This window comes from Leucoraja erinacea, chromosome 14, assembly GCF_028641065.1.
Source record: "Leucoraja erinacea ecotype New England chromosome 14, Leri_hhj_1, whole genome shotgun sequence".
NCBI classification, from domain to species: domain Eukaryota; kingdom Metazoa; phylum Chordata; class Chondrichthyes; order Rajiformes; family Rajidae; genus Leucoraja; species Leucoraja erinaceus.
In genome coordinates this window covers 3161758-3184329 of record NC_073390.1, presented here as the reverse complement: position 1 = coordinate 3184329, position 22572 = coordinate 3161758, and the positions used below count along the sequence as shown (strand labels likewise).

General features: G+C 41.5%; 1 protein-coding gene across 1 annotated transcript in view; it reads right to left on the bottom strand.

Moving 5' to 3' along the window:
- Positions 1-472: 472 nt before the first annotated feature.
- The window catches only part of mccc1 (methylcrotonyl-CoA carboxylase subunit), a 63751-nt gene continuing 41651 nt past the window's right edge, over positions 473-22572 (bottom strand). Inside the window, exons 13-19 of the mRNA XM_055645382.1 lie at positions 19956-20172; positions 19781-19867; positions 15609-15658; positions 14783-14920; positions 14406-14513; positions 7784-7855; positions 473-3950 (exon numbers count right to left, since the gene is read on the bottom strand). Coding sequence (XP_055501357.1) covers positions 3837-3950; positions 7784-7855; positions 14406-14513; positions 14783-14920; positions 15609-15658; positions 19781-19867; positions 19956-20172 — 786 coding nt within the window. The 3' untranslated portion in view covers positions 473-3836. The remainder of the gene's footprint in view (positions 3951-7783; positions 7856-14405; positions 14514-14782; positions 14921-15608; positions 15659-19780; positions 19868-19955; positions 20173-22572) is intronic.

Genomic DNA, 22572 nt, shown 5'->3' with positions numbered 1-22572 from the left:
CCAAGGAGAACCCAAGGAGCAACTTTTTCCACATAGAAGGTCGTAGATATGTGGAGTTAGCCAGGAAATGTAGAGACAGGTAGCTGATGTTTCAAAGGTGTTTAGACAGGTCCATGAATAGGAGGAGTACAGGGATTATGGATCCATTGCATACAAATGGGAACAGATGAGATACACGACTTAGTCAGTGTGGATGAATTGAGTTCAGGACCAGTTTCCATGCTGAATAACTTTACACTCACCTATAGTTCTTTGATTTTCAATAGAAAAAATGCTAGTTGAGCTAGACTCAAATCTATCATTTTCTTCAGATGCTGGTTAATTATGATGTTGATTCTACAATTGCCACGTTAATCACAGCAAGTTTTGCTTCAACAATGAACTTTAATTCTCGTTTGCATTGAATGAATACATCTTGTAATCAAGTTAAATATTTCATAAAAACGTACCTGAACATAATCCATTCACTGAGTACACAAATCAGCAAAAGTTTATTTCTTAATTTAAAACAAACATTTCCATTTTCAATGTTGCCAATAATGAAGCATTTTTATCCTGAGAATAGTAGACATACCATAAAGGCTATGCTGTGTCATTTGATCCCATTCATAGATCAAAAGGGGAAGGAAGAGACGTATTTCAGTTGCGGGAAGAAGGAGGGGAAATAGGGACCATAAACGTTATTTTCTCTCAAATTCGGTGATCTGAAATATTTGCTGGAAGTATATTTATGGCGGCTGCAATAGAACGGGATCAGTCACAACCATGGCACTGTAGATAAGATGAAAGACGCCTGGCGACACTTTCATCAAGACTCTCAGATTGGGCAGGCTCCAGAGAATGGGCTAGCAGAAAATCACCAGCTTTGATACAGAGGAAGGAAAAATAATTCATGGCAAAAACCAGGGTATTCAGAAAAAAAACCTCACAAAAATAACAATGAGATCACTGAATAGTCCATCCAACACAATCCTAGAAGAATAATTCATTTTTCAAATGCTTCTATTTTGTATGATAGCATAGTTTGTATGCAGCACTTTAAATAACATTTATTTGCATATCTTGTTTTTTTAATTAACTAATCTATTCATTGAAGAGAAATTTTGCATATGCAATTAAAACAGCAGCTTTCCTTTTTTCTCACAGGAATTTCAGAATTACGAAGATAGACACAAAATGCTGGAGTAACTCAGCGGGACAGGCAACATCTCTGGAGGGAAGGAATGGGTGACATTTCGGGTCGAGACCCTTCTTGAGTCTGAAGAAGGATCTTGACCCGAAACGTCCCATTCCTTCTCTCCAGAGATGCTGCCTGTTACTCCAGCTTTTTGTGTCTATCTTCAGATTAAACCAGCATTTGCAGTTCCTTCTTACACATTCTGAATTGCGAACCTGGAATGCGAAACTCTGATGATAAGCTGGGTCTAAGTGCACAGTTGCTTCTATTTGTGGTTCACTTGGGCCAGCAGACATTTCCATGTCAGAATGCTTGGCATGTGGTAAGCTCTGAATAGCTACCATAGTATACTTTTTCCCCCATTCCATATGAAATAAGTTTTCTTCCCATTCACTGCAGAAGCTGCTTGCTCAAAAATTGGCATATAGACTATATAGGCACGATGTCCGATTTTATATTTGAATTGCTTCATATTTATACACATAATACAATTCAAAATTACCTCAAAGATAATAAGAGGCTACAGTAGATGACCATAACCATAAATAGCTTCATATCATATTGATACGTTTCCAGATAAGGAAAAACATTTGCAAAAGAGATGTATCAAGTTTCTAGACATCTTGACTTTCTGCTGGTTCTACTTTCAGGTTTTGTATTTACCTGTTATTCCTTCAAGCAAAGCTCGTATGCATAACATCTACGAGCACAAGAATAAAGTCGCATATTAAATAACTCATCTCGCATCTGCCTCTATTTCTAACGTCCAAAAAAAGCAGCTTCATTATTTAGGGGGTTGCGATCAATGATGAAAAAATAAAAATACTGAGTTTCTTTTCCATATTATATGTCAACAAACAGAATTGCAAAACCTGATTTTTAATTTATTCTGTACCATAGGGCTGCCACATAACATTAGAATAAAAGCCACTGTTCCAGGTAGCTACATAAAGCACTAAATTTAAATGAATACATTTTCCCTGTAACTAATTAGCTTTGTTTAAAAATATTCTCCAGCCCAGTTATTCCTACCTCCTTGACTTTCCAGGCTGATGGTTGTACCTCTTTAATTCTTGGGTGCATTGGGTGCCATTAAGCTGTCCTTTGACTCATACAAGGCCTGGATAGAGTGGATGTGGAGAGGATGTTTGCACCAGGAGATAGTCTAGGACCAGAGGTCATAGCGTCAGGATAAAAGGACATTCCTTTACGAAGGAGATAAGGAGGAGTTTCTTTAGTCAGAGGGAATTCATTGCCAGAGAAGGCTGTGGAGGCCGTCAATGGATATATTTAAGGCAGAGATAGATAGATTCTTGATCAGTACATGTATCAGGGGTTATGGGGAGAAGACAGGAAAGTGGGACTGTGGGAAAGATAGATCAGCCATGATTGAATGGGGGAGTAGATGATGGGCCGAATGGCCTAATTCTGCTTCTATCACTTATGAAAACACAGTTTGGCCTATCAAGAAGCTAAACAAATGTGCTTCCCTCCACTCCTCAATGTCCTCTCTAAATCATGGGTTTCAATAACCCAGAGGAAATCAGCAGCATTCAGCTTACAACCAATTTCCAATGTAGGATATGCTAATGGTCTATTGAATTCAACTATCCCAACGTATAAGAAACAGTTAAGACTGGTACATGGATACAACAGGCGAAGGAAATAGGCAACGTTTCGGGCCGAAACCCTTCTTCGGACTGGGGTTTCGGCCCAAAACGTTGCCTATTTCGTTCGCTCCATAGATGCTGCCGCACCTGCTGAGTTTCTCCAGCACTTTGGTGTATCTTTGATTTTCCAGCATCTGCAGTTCCTTCTTGAACATGGATACATCAGGTTTGGAGGGATATGGACCAAATGCAGGCAGGTGGGAATAGTATAGTTGGGACATTCTGGCTGGTATGGGCAAATTGGACCGAAGGGCCTATATCCACTGCATCACTCTATAGTATAGAAATATTATTTTTCGAGGCTCAATTAATTTCTATGAAATAAGAGCAAGTAATGTTTTTTAAACAATCTGACTTGCTGGGGTACACTTTGTGCAGACTAACAGAATAAAAATCAATGAGTTTTTATAATGTCAAGGTGCTCTGGTCATAGATGTACAACCTATGCAACAAAGATAAAAAAACACAATCCAATCACCTAAACTTAAACTGAAGTACAAGAAGTGAATTGAGAAAATAATTGTTAGGACATATTTGCTCATGGTTACAGATTAGAATATTACATTTAGCATGGTAACATTTACATATATTAAAACATTATCAAAAGTCAGAAATCCTGTAGTGTGACAAGCCAAAAACTATTAGATACATTGGCAATTATAAACACTCTCCGTAAGAATTTAAAACGGTTATCACATTGAAATGTAACCCTATTATTCCCAGGTAGCCAAAAACCAGTGGATCAAGTAATTTTAGAATCAATAGCCCAATTACCAAGTACAAACCAAGACAAACACGACTTTTTGTTGCAGTTTGGGTATTATAATAGGCTGTTCCAAATGTAGATTATAAATACTGCCTCTTTGCAATTGGTCCAAATAACTTATTTGGAGTAAAATAAACTAATTTTATTCAACAGACATATGAAAGAAAATATATTTGTAAATCACAGTTTTTGCACATAAAGGCCTAAAGAATTTGATTTAAATTCATTGTGAACCATTTTCCACAAATTTTACCAATGGAGCATGTCGGTTAGCTTGGGAACCCTCTTTGTGCAGAATTTTCTCAATCACCCCATCCTTTGGAGCTTTTATTGTATGCTGCAAAAAAAAAAGAGCAACAATTCATTCTTGCCCTTCTATAGAATTTGCAATATAATCATGCCTCCATTGCAATTGTTAACTATATTCCAGGAGCTTGTGACCACAAATTCATTCAGAATCCATCACAGTCTGTCCAATAATGACATGCTTGCATCAATTCTCACTGCAGATTTACCACCTCCATACAATTTGCTATCCTATATATGTGCAAACAATAACTTCTTTACTTCATATACAGATACATTTCTTATTTGTTTCCAATTTTTTGTCATCTATTTTATTATTCAAATTACCTCAATTGCTGGTTTGTCGTCAAGGGATATAGTAATTGGCAAGTAAACGTAAATCTCAATTTTATCCATACTAATTTCAAACTACTAAGTATCTATGTCACCTATTGTTTTCTACATGCAGTCAATTTCGCCTCTCTCCATTACGTTTCTTGGAAATTAGTTAAAATGCTTGTTTTGCAAATGAGACCGTATTTCTTTACACACAGAGTGGAAGGAATCTGGAATGTGCTACTAGGAGAAATGATGGAAGCAAGATACCATTGTAATGTTTGAGAGGCATTTAGACAGGCACAACAACAGTCAGAGAAATGGAGTGATATATGTGCTGGCAGATGGAATTAGTTTTCATTGACATTATGGTTGACACAGACACTGTGGCCCATCTGTTCTTGTGCTGTATTTTCTCCGTTCTCCAAAGGTAAAATGATATAGGACTAAATGATGAGAGTCATTAATGTTTACAGTCTAGTTACATCACAATATACTTAAGAAACCTCTGGTTATGTTAGCTAACATGATCATAAAACTTCATCTTTCTTCGCCTTCAGTTGATTTTTTGGGGGTAAAGTTAAGTTTAAACATGGCATGGTACTTAATTGGTTGCGTGTACAGAGGTACACTGTAATTCATTTTTGTATAGAGTTCAGTACAAGTATCACTATACATAAGCACTTAGATACATATTAGATAAGCATCTCAAATACAGTATGTGTATAGTAGTAGTACACAGAGACAGTATACCGTATTACCAGTTTGGCTTCATTAACATGTCCCAGTGTTGTGTGCAGGGTTCTTGACCTGACACACAGCTCTGTTGATAAAACTGGGAGAGCAGTTTGCAGAAATTATTAAATCCACAAACATGAAGTAACCAGATATTGTTAACTCAAGATGTCACAGTTAACTCATTATTATACTCTGTACACAAAAAAGCTGGAGAAACTCAGCATCTATGGAGTGAAGGAAAAAGACAACGTTTCGGGCCGAAACCCTATACTCTGTACATGTTCATTTAAATATCTTATACATGCTTAACACCTTCAAAGGCTTGGCACATTTCACTGAACTTCACCCAAGGAATAAAAATACTCATCATTAGTAAGATAAACAGTCATCAATATTTCTTTCTTAAAGAAAAAATAGCATTCTTTTACTTTTGGGATTCTTTTGAAAAAATATCAAATGTATCTAAAGTGGCAGCTTTATTGCAGAAGTAGCATTTTCATCTTGGTTCCGATTGTGGATTCAAGCTCCATACTACAAGTTTTAAACCACACTAAGATGCTGCCCCATTAGAGAGGCGTTTCCTTAAAACCAAACTTTAAACTAAGGCTTTTTCTATCTTAGGTCAGTGTGAAATATCATATTATTCTATGTGAAGAGCACACAATACCAGTTAAAATGGCCTGTAATATTTGCACACATCATATCTAGACTACAATGGGTGATACAATCACGGATGACTTGCTTCTACTTCAGCTCAGTACATTCTGAGTGGCTGAGACCTTTCTACTAGATCCTAGTGCCCTTCACCCTATTCCTGACATGCTACTTCTACCCCCATACCCTTGCAATAGCCTTCACACCACCCTCCCTTCCCACACAAGATTCCACCACTCACCCGCTCCCCCAACACAAGCCGTTCCCCCAACGCAATATTGCACCACTCACGCATAGCCCCCAACTGCGCAGGCGCGGCTCATTTCCCCCATTCCCAGCACTCCCTCCTCCTCCTCCTCTTCACCTTCCCTCTTCAATACCTAGAGAGAGAGGGAGAGAGGGAGGGGGTAGAGAGGGAGGGGGTAGAGAGGGCAGGAATGAGCGTATATAGGGAGGGGGCATCTCCTCCCCATCTATCTCCTCCACAAACCCCCCCCATCTCCCTCTACCACCATCTCCCTCCTCCTCATTTCCCTCATCCTCCGCCCCTCACTCCCATTCCTGCCCCAGGACCTACCCAGGTCGTAGACCAGCTCCAGGGTCTGGAACTCGGCCTGGTTCTCGTACTCGGCCCGGCCCTGGCTGTAGACTCCAGCCGTCAGCTCGGCCGCCGCCTGGGCTCTAGTCCAGGCCCCGACTTCATCTCCGGGCTCGTCCCTGACTACGGACCCAGGCTGGTCCTTGGTTCCAGCGGCGGCTTCTTTCTCGCCCCTGGTCATGGCCCCGTCCCAAGCCCCGGGCTCGGCCCTCACTCCACCTCCACACCAGGCGTCGGGCATCGGCAGCCCCCGCCACTCCACGCCACTCCTTGTTCACCGCGAGTGTTGGAATGCCCCTCCCTCCCGAGCAGCACATTGTGACGTCACTCGGGTTTTTTTTCCCCGAAATGGGCGAGTTTATGGGCTGTTTTTAAAACTTTAAACGATTAACAACTTTGGGAATATAGGTGGGAATTTGACAGGAACGTTTATCGCCTCGACAGGAAACATGCGAGTAGAATGTGTGAAAATGGGAAGGCTGTGGCCTAGTGTTTGGAAGGAAATAGGAAACCAGATATTGACACACACACAGCCACAAACAAGACGAAGAATTTTAGTATTATAGAGATATATTGGGCTTGGAGTGAATGTATTGTGGATTTACCAAAATGTAAATCCATGTATTCCAAGTACTAAATTATAAGATGACAGAATTCTGAAAGTTGTGAGTGACTTGTTTGAAGTTTAAGGTATTTGAGTAAATGGAAAGAGACTATTTCTGCTGTTGTAGTCGAAGACTAGGGAGCAGTCTGAAAATTAGAGCCACCCTTTCAGGAATACTTCCTCACAGTGATGGCAAACATTTGGAACTCTTGCACTAAAATTGATGCAAGATCAATTGTTAATCTGATATTTGAGATTGAGAAATGTTGTTAACTAAACCATTAGAGATATGTCATAATTGCCAATTTGTGGTGTAAATTCACTGATCTACCGTGATCTTATTTATTGTTGGTACAGGTTTGTGGGAATAAATGGCCTACTGCAGTTCCAATAATCTCTGGGCAAGAGACTCTGTGCATCTACCTGAGGAATAGATCGGGTAGATGCACAGAGTCTCTTGCCCAGAATTGGTGAGTCGGGGACTAGAGGGCATAAGGTGAAGGGGAAACAATTTAATATAAATCTGAGGGGTAACCTTTTCACACAAATGGGGGTGGGTGTATGGAACAAGCTGCTGGAGGAGGTAGTTGAGGCTGGGACTAGCCCAACGATTAAGAAACAGTTAGACAGGTACATGGATAGGACAGGCTTGGAGTGATATGGACCAAACACGGGCAGGTAGGACTAGTATAGCGGGGACATGTTGGCAAGTTCGGCCAGAAGTGTGTATCACTCTATGACCCAAGATATTATTAGGAAATAATCATCCTGTCCCAATGTGAAAGATGATGTTTGCTTGCAATGCAAAATGAATATCTTGGCTATCTATCAATTTATAGAACTTGTCATGTAAATACTCCCTTTAGTGACAATTAAGAATTAAAATTGCAGTGGTTGAAAACGATGAAATATGACAGAGGAAATGGGCGCAGTTTGGAAGAGGGCGTCTGCTTACCTCCATTTTCATGGCTATCATTACCATTAATGGATCTCCAGCTTGTACATGGTCACCTTCATTAATGAACACCTAAAAAGCATGAATAGTAACATTACAGTATTTAAAATTAGCCAGAATCATCTGTGCCATAGCACAGAATGCAACAGTAATATCCACTTCAATTGTGCTAGATATTTGCAGACTGATTTTCTGAAAATGTTATATTGCATTGCAATAGTTAGATTTTTTTCTGAGGGTCTGCTTTCGAAGCATGAAGCTTTATTAGGACTGCAAACCCAATATATTCTTAGTTCTCAGACAAATACTGGTCAGACCGATGAAGATCTTGTACAGCGCATTGTATAAAGTTGCAGGACCCGATATGTTTAGTTTAGAGATACAGCACCGAAACAGGCCCTTCGGCCCACCGAGTCCGTGCCAACCAGCGATCTCCGCATATTAACACTATCCTACACACACTAGGGACATTTTTTACATACACCAAACCAATTAACCTACAAGCCTGTGTTCAAGAAGGAACTGCAGATTCTGGAAAATTGAAAGGCACACAAAAATACTGGAGAAACTCAGCGGGTGCAGCAGCATCTATGGAACTAAGGAAATCCTTCGCTCCATAGATGCTGCTGCACCTGCTGAGTTTCTCCAGCATTTTTGGGAATGTACAAACCTGTACGCCTTTGGAGTGTGGGAGGAAAACAAAGATCTCGGGAAAAACCCACGTGGTCATGGAGAGAACGTACAAACTCCGTACAGACAGCACCCATAGTCTGGATTGAACCTGGGTCTCCAACGCTGCAAGCGCTGTAAGGCAGCAACTCTACCGCTGCGCCACCATGCCTCCCTGGTTAAAAATTGCTGGATGAACTTAGTGGTTCTCTGGAGGGAATGGACAGACGACGTTTTGGATTGGGAGCATACATCTATAGGAAGAAAGCTCTTGAACTGAAATGTCATCTGTCCATTCCCTTCGCAGATGTTGTCTCGTCCGTTGTATTCCTCCAGCCAAACAAAACACACAAAGTACTGGAGTAATTCAGCGGGTCAGGCTGCATCCCTGGAGAACATGCATAAGTGGCAATTCTGGTTGGGACCCTTGTTCAGACTGATTGTAGTGTGGGGGAGGGGGGGCAGAAAGCTAGAAGAGGGGAGGGCCAGGGCAAAGCAGGTAGGAGGTGAATACAAGCGAGAGGTGTTTATTTTATTCGGATTGCTGGACAAATGACGTGTAAAAAAAGGCATGAGACAGAAGGGTTTAAAGGATTGAAGAATTGTGAATTGTGAAGCCAGGGAGAGGAATGTAGGTGGAGGGAAAGGGAAGAAATCAATGCTAGTCTAGGTGGGGAATGAAGGGAAGAGGGGTTGGTCTGGGACACAGGGGAGGGGGAACGGGGTGATTAAGAGGTTATGTAAAATTGGAGCATTCAGTATTCATACCGTTGGGCTGTAAGCTGCCCAAGTGTAATATGAGGTGCTGTTCCTCCAGTTTGTGTGTGGCCTCACTCTGGCAATGGAGGAAGCCCAGGAAAGAAAGGACAGTATGGGGATGGGAAAGAGGAATTAAAATGGTTAGCAACTGGGAGATTTTAGTTTAGTTTAGAGATACAGCATGGAAACAGGCCCTTCGGCCCACGCCGATCCTGTAGGCTTTGGCGGACCGGGAGCAATTGTTCAGCGAAACAATTGCCGAATCTACGCTTAGTCTCGCCAATATACATTAGGCCACATTGGGAACACCAGATGTGGTTGGAGGAGGTGCAAGTGAACCTTTGTCTTTCCTGGAATGACCGCTGGGGTCCCTGGATGGGGGCAAGGGAGGAGGTGGAAGGACAGGTGTTACATATCTGCAGTAGCAAGGCAAAATACTTGGGGAGGGAGTAGTTTGGGTGGGAAGGGATGAGTGAAGCGAGAAGTTGCATAGGGAGCAGTCGACAGTCTGGATTGTTCAGCGTAACCAACAAAAAGGCGGGCATAGCTGGTGCTCATACGAGTGCCCATTACTACAGCTTTGACTTGGCGAAGGTGAGAGTCAAAAGGGTTGTTGAGGGTGGGGACAAGTTTTGTCAGGTGGAGGAGAGTGTTAGCAGGGGGACATTGATTGGGTTTGAGGGAGAACCGAGGCCATTGAGGCCTTCCTGGTGGGGATGGAGGTGTCAAGGGACTGGACGTCCATGGTAAAGATGAGGCAATTGGGACCTAGAAATGGAAAGTTTGGAGCGGGCATCTGAGGTGTCTCAGATATAGGTGGGAAGGAGCTGGATAAGGGGGGAATGGGACATGGTTGGGAGAAGGTGGAAGACTTGGGCAAGGTACTGTGGGGGGATGATGGGAATGAGAAGGGAGGGTGGTGTGAAGGCTATTGCAAGGGTAGGGTGGGTAGAAGTATCATGGTAGGAATAGGGTGAAGGGCACTAGGATCTAGTGGTGCCATTATTGGGGTTCCCTGTTGGAAGGGGGAAGCAGTTGTACCCAGGATGTTGTGCAGGGCAGTCAGTTCACACAATGTTGTCAGTGCCGGCAGCCCTCAGCCTGGAACCCGGGTGAGACGACTGGTAGGGTGAGAGGCAAGGATGGGCTGAGTCAATGGCTCTGGCCCGCTGGCAGCAGCAGTGCAGATCAGGGTCAGTAATGGCAACGGCAGGCACGGCTTGGAGGGGCCGAGGAAGCTGTGCCGGCTGGCAGTGGCGTTGGTGCAGGAGGCCCGGCCTGGCGATGAAGGCTGGTGGACCAGGCCCGATAACCGCCGGAGGTGGTGGTAAAGGTGGGTGAATTCCTCCAGCACTTTGCTGTTTTGTCACGGCTCCCGCATCTGCAGTTTCTTATGTCTCTATGTCGTAGCAGTTTGCTTTTAGATTAAGTTGAACTGAAGTTAACTACTAAATATTAACCATGGCAACCAGCTTCCACTCGCTCCCTGGAAAAACACTGAGACCCTGAAGGGTAGAATAATAGCTTGTGCAGGGTGCGCAATCGAGCGCAAAGAAAATCCAGCCAGAATGGTAATTTTTCTTAATAAACATTCTTTCAGTTTTGAGCAGGCATGTTTTACCAAAGCACCCATTACAACAGGATTTATCCACAAGTACATCATAATGCAGAACAAACATGTGATCTTTGTTGACAAAAGAGACTGCAGATGTTCGAAGCAGGAGCAACAAACAAACCACTGGAAGAACTCAGTGGCTTGAGCAGCACGTGAGAAAGGAATTGTTGGCGTTTCAGGTGAGTGAAGAGTGAAGAAGAAACATAGCCAGCAGAAGGACTGGAGTAGGGTGACAGCCTGGTGCAGATGGAGGCAGTCTGAAGATAAAAAGGTAGATGGATCCAAGGTAGGAGAGGGTGTAGATGAAGACAGTTGCAGGACAGTGATTAAGGTGACCCGTGTTGTAATCTGATACGTAAGGAAGGTCATAATGGGAACTGTTAGGTGAGAGATGAAGGCAAGATGATGCCAGAACCAGAATGTGGGGAGGATTGCTGAGCCAGTGGTGAAATGAGTGGGTGGAAGGGACAGAAAGGAATGATGGGAGGGTTTGAGGGGGGTGTGAGAAAGGGAACAAAATTTGATATCTGAGGATGGGAAAGACAGGGAGTGGTGAGGAAAACTTGCCACAGGTGAGAGTTAACAAAAGTTTGAAAATTTAATGTTCATACCATTGGGTCATAACCTACCCAGGTGAAATGTGAGGTGTTGCTTCTCTAATTTGTGGCGGATCTCACTCCTTGCAGTGGAGAAGGCTGATGATGTATAGGTTCGTGTGGAAATGGCTGGAGAATCCTCTTCTTGCGTATGGCATGTACAGTCTAAAGTTGTAGGACAACTTGTTCTATTTGATATTATTTGAGTGTGCACGCCGGGTTGATTGCATTCGTCGAAAAAGGGCGGACCACGTGAAGGCTGCAATCTCCCACCCTGCATGGAGAATTAAAATGGCATACAACTGGGAGATTGGGATGGCCATTGTGGACAGAGCTAGGTGCACTGCAAAACAGTCGCCTACTCTATGGCTGGTAACACTGATGTGCAGGAGGAGCATGTGAATCGTTGCTTCACCTGGAAGGGCTGTCTGAGCCCCTGGGTGATGTTAAGGGAGGAGATGTAGGGACAGCAGTTGCACCTCCTGTGGCTGTATGGGAAAGTACCAGGGATCGGAGGGGGATGGGTGGAGAGGGATGAGCGGACCAGGGAATCACGGAGGGAGAGATCTCTGCATAAGGCACTGGGGAGAAGATGTGGCTAGTGGTGGGATGTTGTTGCAGCTGGCTGAAGTGACAATTAATGATGTACTGGATGCTATCTGTGGGGTGAAAGGTGAGAATTGGGGGAACTTTATCTCTGTTGTTTGGAGCAAAGTTGGCTGAAAGCAGGTCTGATAAATGGAGGAAATAAGAATCGGGGTTCCATCATCCACAGTAGAAGAGAAGCCATTTTTCATGAAAGAGAGATGTCCAGGACTGGAAGATCACATCTTGAGGGCATTTATGGTAGAAACAGAAAACGTGGAGAAAGGGATGGCATCCTTACACAAGACTTGAGAAAAAGATGGCAGATAAAATGGTTAGCAACAGGGAGATCCAGCGGTCCTGGGCAGACCAAATGCAAGTTTGGAGAAACGGTCACATGGTCGACACTTGGTGTCACCGATGTAAAGGAAGCCACGTTGAGAGCACCAAATGTAGTTGATGACGTTAGAAGAGGTGCCTGCGGACCTGTCTCACCTGGAAGGACTGCTGGGGTGCCTGGATAGAGGTGAGAGAGGAGGTGTAAGGACAGGTGTTACGTTTCCTGCAGTTGTAGGGGCAAGTAGGCGGGGGGTGGAATGGTTTGGGTGAGAAGGGATGATTGAACCAGGGCAGAGGGAGTGGTCTCTGCAGAAAGTGGAAAGGGGCAGGGAGAGAAGATATAACAGAGAATGGGGGGGGGGGGGGAAATTTTAACTAGTTTAACCCAAGGCTGAGTGGAAAAAGCACAGCGCCGGGGGGGGGTCGAGGGGGGGGGCCAATCGACAGGCTGGGAAGCCGCAGAGCACCCAGCCCTAGACATGGTGTGCCAGACACAGACCCTCATGCTGCCTTCATGCTGCTCGCTCACTCCGCTCCTACAGCCGGAGGTACGGCACCTTGTGCCATTACCAGACGACAAAGACATGTGTGGTACATGCTGTATGCATGCTCATCCCGCTGCCACCTTTCCACTGCGCTGCGCTCACCTGCCAACTGCTGCCACAAATTAACATCTCGGTCAGCTAGACCCAAAATCCATTATAAAGAGGTCAATAGACAATAGGTGCAGGAGTAGGCCATTCAGCCCTTCAAGCCAGCACCGCCATTCAATGTGATCATGGCTGATCATCCACAATCAGTACCCCGTTCCTGCCTTCTCCTCATATCCCCCGACTCCCACCAGTCACTGGCCATGTCTGCGGTTTAGCTCCTCAGTTGCTGGAACCTTCATCAGTACTTTTGTTACTTCTTGACTTGACCATGCCATATATTCCTGCAAGCATCCATTTTCTATATATTTCACCTCTTCCAAACATAATATCCATATCCTGCCTCGCATTGTTCAAGACAACTATTACCCCTCAAATTAAAACTGTTTTTTATTCTTGCATGAAATCCACATTACCTTATCTCTCTCTCCATCTCAAGGACCTTCTGCCGTCTTCAATCCTTCACATAATCTATGCTCCTCCATTGTTGGCCTTCAGCTCATTCCTGATTTGAATATTGTAGTTGTGCTTTCAGATGCTGAAGGCTATACACTCCATAAAGCTTCGCTGCTTCTTAACAACTAATCCTTCCTTGAAAATATTCCTTAAAACCTACTAGGTCGACTTAAGTCTTAAACATCTGTCATAATATCTCATTATGTAGGTTGGAATAATATTAATTTTATCACCATAGACCAGAATAGATGGGGTAGACGCACAGAGTCTCTTGCTCTGGGTAGGGGAATCAAGAACTAGAGAACATAGGATTAAGGCGAGGGTTGTTGGGTGGGGGGAGAGGGGAGGGGGATTTAATAGGAACCCGAGGAGTAACTTTTTCATACAAAAGGTGGTGGGTGTTTGGAATGAGCTGCTGGAGGAGGGAGTTGAAGCAGGTACAATCGCAGTTTATGTAACATTTAGGCAGGTACATGGATAGGACAGGTTTAGGGGGATATGGGCCAAATGCAGGCAGGTGGGACTAACGTAGATGGGACATGTTGGGCCGAAGGGCCTGTTTCCACGCTGTATGACTGTGACTTTATAACATATTTGCGTAAATTTTCACTATGTTAAAGGGAACATAAATATTTTCACTGTACACGCAACAACAAATTATATTATGGATATTTGATGTCATCAGTTCTTGCACTTCCTGGAGGTTCCAAATATAAATGGGATTACGTCAATGGAAGCCAGTATTTCCCCATAACACCACTAAAATGGGGATTTTTAAACCCGTAGAATTTTAGAAATGAATTTTTCTTGATTCACTGTGAAAAATAATATGTGATCATAATCCTGTTCTCACATAGCATGTGTATTGTCAAGTAGCAATCACTGCATAGTAATCTGATCTTTCTCAAATGTAATCTGGAGAACAATTTGTTAATTACAAATCAAAATGTCACCTTTTCTATAGTCCCAGTCATTGGTGCAACGGCTGCTCCCTCAGCTCCATAGGCGTCGACTGCAACCAAGTACTTTGGCACAGGGCTACTGAGCTGCACAGACCCTTCCTAAAATAAAGATCAAATGTGTTACATCATTATATTTATAACATGGAATAATATTGCTTAAAAGGTGTTAATGTCTCCAGTGCCTTCAAGGTCGGCTGCAGGAGTCGATCCCGAGAGACAAAGATCACCACACAGACCGACCAAACATTGAATAAAGGCAACCTAAATAACGGTGCCCGCACGTGTAATATATGCAAAAGGAATTTCACTGTGTAGTTACATACGTGACAAATAAAGCACTATTGACGTACAAGAGAAATGCCTCTTACCATTGAAAACAGGTGAATGGTGTTGTCTGTGATCACCACTTTAGGTTTTGAAAGAATCCCATTTACTGATGACTCCAAGTATGTGATATCTCGCTCTGTCGTAAGTTTTCCAGATACATGGAAAACCTGTCCATCAATCTGAGGTACAAGCACATTTTTTTATTTAAATCTAAACACTTATGTTCCAATTAGATTATTACAACAAACCATTTAACAATTCCACTTTAATCCAGAATTAATCCATAAAACGCATTCATTCTCACATTTTGATGGTGAAAGGATAAACAATAGCCACTCAAATCAGTCATTCACCAGTCAGGAGCATGCAGGAAAGGAACTAATTTTGAATTATTCTAGCTAAAGAGTCAAGAGATAAAGCAGTAAAAAAATGTTTGCTTCATGATATTTGATTACATGACTGCTGTTTGACCTCAATATTTCAATATTTATCAATATTTCCCTATCCATTTAAAATCATAAATTAAAATTAAAAAATATTCTCTTTCGTTCCATGTACTGAATAATTTCTGATTCTGAAAGGAAAGTAAACGCATGTCAAATATAGTGAATAAAAACAGGATATTTATGTTGCTAACAGGTGGTATGATCAACCTTTCCTCAGAGATCTCACTTTAGGTGGGCGGTAGGCGGCGCGACTCTGGTCAGCAGCGGCCTCTGCAGCCTGTCCGCGTTTTTATTATTTTTTGTCTATGTTTATATGTAGTTTTTGTTATTTTTTGTTGGGGTGTGTGTAATTACATCTGTATCAAAGACAGAAAAGTCTGTCGAAAATAACATTAAATAAAAATCTAATTTACACGCTCACCTGAATTCTATATGTCCCATCATTGTTATAAGCAACATCAATATTCACCTCTTGTTTGGGATGTAGAGAGAAGGAAACCAGAAGAAACAAAGACAAATATTAAACTCGGCAATGTTAAAACGTTAAAGTTCTATGTTTGAAGCCAATACTCATTGAATCAAAGATTCTGATAAAAGGCTATACCTTTAGGTTCAGTTGAGGTCCATTATGTTGAGCTCAATTACTTTTACATAGTGAAAAATATGATTATGATTTGAGGTCTGTATTTTATCTTAATCTTGAAGATTGTATTTTATTAGTCTGCTATAAATAGTAACAAACCTTTTATGAAAAATAACAATTTAGAAGCTAGTTAGCTTCTAGAAAAGTTAGCTTTCAAACTTTTGTATATCTCACAGTTTTGAAAAAGATGGCTCTGGAGATGCTGACTCATTAGATATCTTCTTCCAAAATTCCTAAGATTCTGGGATTGCTGCTGTGGATTGGAGAGTGGCAAATATGCTGCTCGCTCACCCCCCTTGAGAAAGTTTTGTAACCAGTCGAAGACATCTGGACCTGGCACCAGGGAGGCAACACACGCCATCCTGAGGTCGTGTTTGCTGCCACAGAATCTCCTGTTTGACTGTGCCCCGAACTAACGCGTCTCCTATCACTATGGCTGCGTCTGACTTTTCTCTTCCCCGCTGTGCCTCAGAGCCAGGATTGACACTACTGACCACTGATGTTGTTGCTCCTCTCCCATAGCGGATCCTCCACCGCAACGATATCCAAAGGAGTTTACCTGTTGTTGGCAGAAATGGTGGTAGGAGATTCTCGCATTTTCTGCCCACTATCTTTTCTTGTGGTCACCCATCTAATTTGTAACTGTGACACGGTCACACGTCCGGATAATCTTGAGGTCATTCAGCGGCAGCTCCAATTCCTTAACGCGGTCCATAAGGAGCTGCAGCTGAATGTACCTACTGCATGTGTAGTCCTCCTGGGCATTCAAAATGCCTCTGGCTTCAAGAAGAGCTGAAGAAAAACATGAATCTTCCAGAGGTCTGCACCTTCCCTACCTTTTATTGGGTGCTGTCTTCCTCAGCCATTCAAACATCTGCTTTTCAATTGTCCTTCCTTCATTTGTAACATTGCCTCTTTTCGAGTAAAGCAAAGCTTTCTCTCCACTCTCCCGCTCATTTTTCAAAAATGCCTTCTCTCCTCACAAAATGGCTGCTCACCAACTCTCTCCTCGGCTTTTGAACAAATATCTTCAAAACTCTCTAACGCGGTGGGCCATGGAAGTTCAGTCATTGCATTAATCAAGAATTTTGGGCTGAACTGAAGCACTTTCCAGGAACGTCATGAAATTTGGGATTCATGTGTGCAAATCCAGAGATTTAAATTATCTGGGATGTTGCTGATTGCACTCTGCAACAGAAATACTTATGGGCTTTCAGTTCTGTGAAATTTACAATGTATAAGTAAGGACGATTAATCTTAATTCAACAGTTTTAATTAATTTGTGTTTGTCTTAAATGTTTAATGTTTTATAATATAATGCTTTTAATAGTTTTTGAAAATGTCTTTGTTTCTGATATTCACAAATGTTTCGAGAGTCAGCTAAACCCAGGGGCAATGGCTAATCTATCTGTCAGAAACTTTACTTCAGCAATTTTGTGGCCAGATTTAATGTGTTGGTGAACAGTTTGCATGAATGGCTTGCTGCTGCCTTCTCTTGCGATCGTGCGGCTTGCATTCTGTAAACATTTATTGTCTTTTTTTTCTGCATGCTTTGTACGTTTCATTATTGTGTGCCTTAGTTGGTACAGCAAACTAAATATTGTGTGCCGTAGTTGGTACAGCAAGCCAATTGGAACAAGTGCAAACTAAATACAAGTATATTACTGTTTTTAAAATGCATTTAATTGGAGTAGAGATGCTAATGCTATCTGTACACATGTATGTATATATAATCTCCGGGGGGGACGAGTACGCCTACCGGGATGAGGCGGAGCAGCTGACAGTGTGGTGTGAAGAAAATAACCTGCTCCTAAACACCTTAGAGACAAAGGAAATAATAACTTCAGGAAGAATAAAACGGACATGGTACCATTAATTATCAGAGGGGACTGTGTGGAGAGGGTGGCGGATTTCTGCTTCCTGGGAATCCATATTGAGGAGGACCTGACGTGGAGCGTGAACACCTCTGCGCTGCTGAAAAAGGTCCAGCAGAGACTGCACTTCCTGAGGGTGCTCAGGAAGAATAACATCAATCAGAGACTGCTGCTGTCCTTTTATCGGTGCTCCATTGAGAGCATCCTAACATACTGTGTATGCGTATGGTACACCAGCTGCACAACGGCACAGAGGAAAGCGCTCCAGAGGGCCATTGACAACGCCCAGAGGATTGTCGGCTGCCCTCTCCTTACCTACCTTGGAGGACTTACACAGTTCCCGCTGCATCAAAAAATCCCAGAGTATTATAAAGGACATTTCCCACCCCTGACACTCCCTGTTTGAACTGTTGCCGTCAGGCAGACGGTACAGATCTACAAGGACAAGGACAATCAGACTTAAAAACAGTTTTTACCCCACTGCTATAAAGGCACTAAATGTAGCCGCCAAGGAACGCAGGGGCGATACAGACTAAGGGACTGTGGTACACTGTGAAATCGACAGAAGGTGTTTATGCGTGCTATTTTCATGATATTTATTTTAGTTGTTTATCTTTTTTAATATTTTACCTTGTATGTATCGTTAGCTTTTAGAAATGTTTGAATGGTGCACTGACTGGCTGACATTTTTAAATTTTGTTGTACATGGTTCATGTTACAATGACAATAAAGAAACTATTCTATTCTATTCTATATTAATCTTTTGCAAAACTCACTGGATAAGCAAATTTAACTTTATTTTTCCTATAATAGTCATTTTATTTGGCTGTAAAATCTACAGTTAGATTTGTTTTGGATAGGTAGCAATTCAGTTGAAGAGTGTCTATTTAATGTAGTTTAACCCTGAAAGCCAAATAAGATAAGATATTTTTAATTAAAAAAATAATCTTACCACTTTTAAACTGGATGATTGGAGCAGAAGATTAGAAAAAGTAAAAAAAAAATGAGGGCATATTTCAAAAATTCATACTGTTAACAGGAAAACTTAATGTGCTAGTAAGGTTAATTCTTAATAATAAAGCTATTTTGAAGGCAACTAATTTTTCTATCATAAGGTACCATTTTACTATTTCTGTTTTTAGGGAACAAGAAATTTTCATAAAGTCATAGAATCATAGAGTGATACAGCATGGAAACGGGTCCTTCTGTCCACCTTGTCCACGCTGTCCAATGTGGCCCAGCGACACTAGTCCCACCTGACAGCATTTTGTTCAATTCCCTCTAAACCTGTCCTATCCATGTACATGTCTAACTGGTTCATAAACATTGAGATTGTCCCTGCCTCAACTACCTCCTCTGGCAGCTTGTTCCATACACCCACCACCCTTTGTTCAATATTGGAGTAAATGCAGGCGAACCTCTGACTTGCCTGAACACTTAGCTCTGGAATTGCCCCATTTGATTGTTTAGTCAGTGTTGTTTCATAGAAACATAGAAAATAGGTGCAAGAGTAGGCCATTCGACCCTTCGAGAGAGCACCGCCATTCAATATGATCATGGCTAATCATCCAAAATCAGTACTCCAATAGACAATAGGTGCAGGAGTAGGCCATTCAGCCCTTTGAGCCAGCACTGTGATTCAATGTGATCATGGCTGATCATCCCCAATCAGTACCCCGTTCCTGCCTTCTCCCCATATCCCCTGACTCCGCTATCTAGCTCTCTCTTGAAAGCATCCAGAGAACCTGCCTCCACTGAGGCAGAGAATTCCACAGATACACCACTCTCTGTGAGAAAAAGTGTGAAAAAGCTACCCCTCAGATTCCTATTAAACCTTTTCCCCTTCACCTTAAACCTATGTCCTCTGGTCCTCGATTTACCAATCTGGGCAAGGGGCTCTGTGCATCTACCCGATCAATTTCTCTCATGAGTTTATACACCTCTATAAGATCACCCCTCATCCTCCTGCGCTACAAGGAATAGAGCCCCAGCCTACTCAACCTTTTGAAAATTAAAAGCAAAAATGATAATACAAGATTTGAGATACAGGATCCATGCCCAGTAGATATTACTCACGATTCTGTCCTTCAATTAATGTCAGATTTCGCTTGTACAGAATATTTAACCTTCTTCCACTGCTGTCTGCAAATGGGGAAAATGGATCTATAAAATAATTGAGAAAATAATTATATCTGTGAACATGTTCAAGTCTTGTGCAAGTTTAAACAGGAAAATTACAAGACGTTCTTACCATGTGAAAGTGCTTTGAAAGTGTTTGTTTGAATTCTTTCTTGTAGAATTAAAGCAAGAGTCGCCTGACAGAGAGCAATTTTACTTGTAGCTTCCTTTGCTGGGAACAGTCCATCAGAGTGCTGAGGGATAAAATTTGTGTGGACATTTCCCGCCTCAAATTCAGGATGAGCAGCCAGGTTGAACAGGAAATTTATGTTTGTGCTTAAACCTACAATCTGTCAAAAACAAAATCAATCAAAATTGAATGAACTTATACATCCAGAACCTCCAGTTGGCCATTCTCAAAACATGATGGATTTGAAATGATGAGTCTCAAATTCAAAATGATGGACTTCCCACTTGATTTATAAATAATAGTAAATTATAGCAGGAATAGTTTGCATGAATATAATCAATGTGTCCAATCTTAGTTTAAAATATAAAATTATTATATTAAAGAATTATATTCCATATTAAAAATGTCAAGGGACAAACATTGTATTTCTGGGTCCATTGACAAAGAGGAAATGTGGGTGTAGTAACTTTTTTTACAAATTATTAAGATTATAGATGTTCATAACCAGCATAAATTGTAGACATTCAGATGCAATGCTACTTAAAAACAGGCTTGGAACAGTGATCTGATCTTTAAAATATGTCTCAACCTATTTACGATCTGTTCAAGCCTTTCCATGTAGATGATTATTGTTATTTGTATTCTTATTTAAGTCAATTTTAAATGAGAACTTAAAAAATCCATCCCATTTCTGAGTCTAGATCATTTCCTGCAAATGTCCAGGCAGATAATAACAGACATTTGGAGTGGTGTAGAGGGGAAACGTGTTACTAAAATCTCCATTTTTGTATAGCGATTCACTTTGATAAATCAAACTATTAATTTTGTTAAATCTATTTGATGTAATATTTCAGTATTACAAAAATAGTACAGGTACTTGTTTATACCAGAACAAACAATTTAATAGGTCAAACTGAATTAACAACTGAAGAGTCCACAGGGAACCAGTTGCTATCCATTCAAGCATTGGCACCTCTTAGATGTTCACACAATGCTGAATCTGAGGTAGTCATTTGTCAGTTCATCTGACCACCTGCTCCACCACTGGACTCACCTTCTAGATAGGCACAGGACCATCTTAACGCATGGGCACACTGGGCAGTTGCCCGGGGCCCCACGAGAATGGGGGCCCCATGCTAATCTATGTATTGTAGAATGTTTTTGTAGAACATGAAAACGGAGAAGAACATCGCATGACGACATATTTGATTCAGCAGAAAGAAACTGGAAATGTAGGGGCCCCAGTGTATTGCTTTGCCCGGGGGCCTATAATGCTGTTAAGACAGTCCTGGATAGGAACATGGATATGCAGGGAATGGAGGGATATGAATCATGTGCAGACAGAGAAATTAGTTTATCTTGACGGGCAGGGACTTGTTCCTGACCTGTTTGGTAGGTCCTGTTCCTGTACTATGTTCCATGGATGGCATACAAGCAATGGTCCCATTTGTTCAAATTAAGGTGCTATATGAGAACAGCAATAGTTTACATGAACAAACCAATTTATTTGCAGACCCAACTTCTATGAAAAAGTACAGGTGGGTTAATTTATTGTAATATTTTTAATTAATAAAACTGAACTTTTAAGATTGATTTGAATTTGTTTCTGTTTCTGTCTTCGGAGATGCGAAGGATCCAAAAGCTTTAAGATCAATGAGTTGGTCTTGGATGCAGAGGGTCAGTTTGTCCAGTCCTCCTCAATTGAAACATGTCCAGATAAATTAATTTTTAAAAGTTTGTTTATAAGTATTTTTGGTTTAAAAAAAAAAATTATTTAAAGAAAAATTATTTCACTGACTTTCGTTATGACTTTCTGTATGACTTTCAGAAAGATTCAAGTCTAGGTTTCACGGCCAACTGGGACTTACCGAGCATAACAAAGTTTTAAGCTTTATTTAAGTTTTATTTAAGTCCCAAAAGATAGACACAAAAAGCTGTAGTAAATTACTCCGGCTTTTTGTGTCCATCTTCGGTTTAAACCAGCATCTGCAGTTCCTTCCTACTCATTTTATTTAAGCTGTTTAGTTGGTGGGCTTGTGCTAGCCTTCAGACGTGACATCATTACATGAAGAAAGACACTGCCAATAGTAAGGCCTTGTTATCAGCAAGTTGATACCAGTAATCTACAAAAGGCAAATACTTACCATGTTAGTCAGAAGCCCTTGAATGGACAACATTTCTCATGAGGTGTCTACTCTAATTTTAGAATGGCATATCGCCAGGAATGACATACTATGCTAATCATGCACATGTGGAAATATACAACTGCTGAATATTCTACATCAACTTCTTAAGCCATAAAATTCAGCATATAAATCAGTAAACAAAAGTATAGGTGAATCTATATGAGCACTTCCTGGCGGTTAATTCTTTTCATTTTTATCCTTGATCGCAGAGGATTTATTTTAAAAAAGTAATAAAGTTCTACAGCACAAAGCAAAATTTCACAAAATGAAACATGTTCAAGAAATTTGATAAACGATCCAGTAACTATGTCTGTGTGAGACATGGAATAATAAATATATAGTATAGCTATCATAGTTTAAAGAAACAGGCTCTT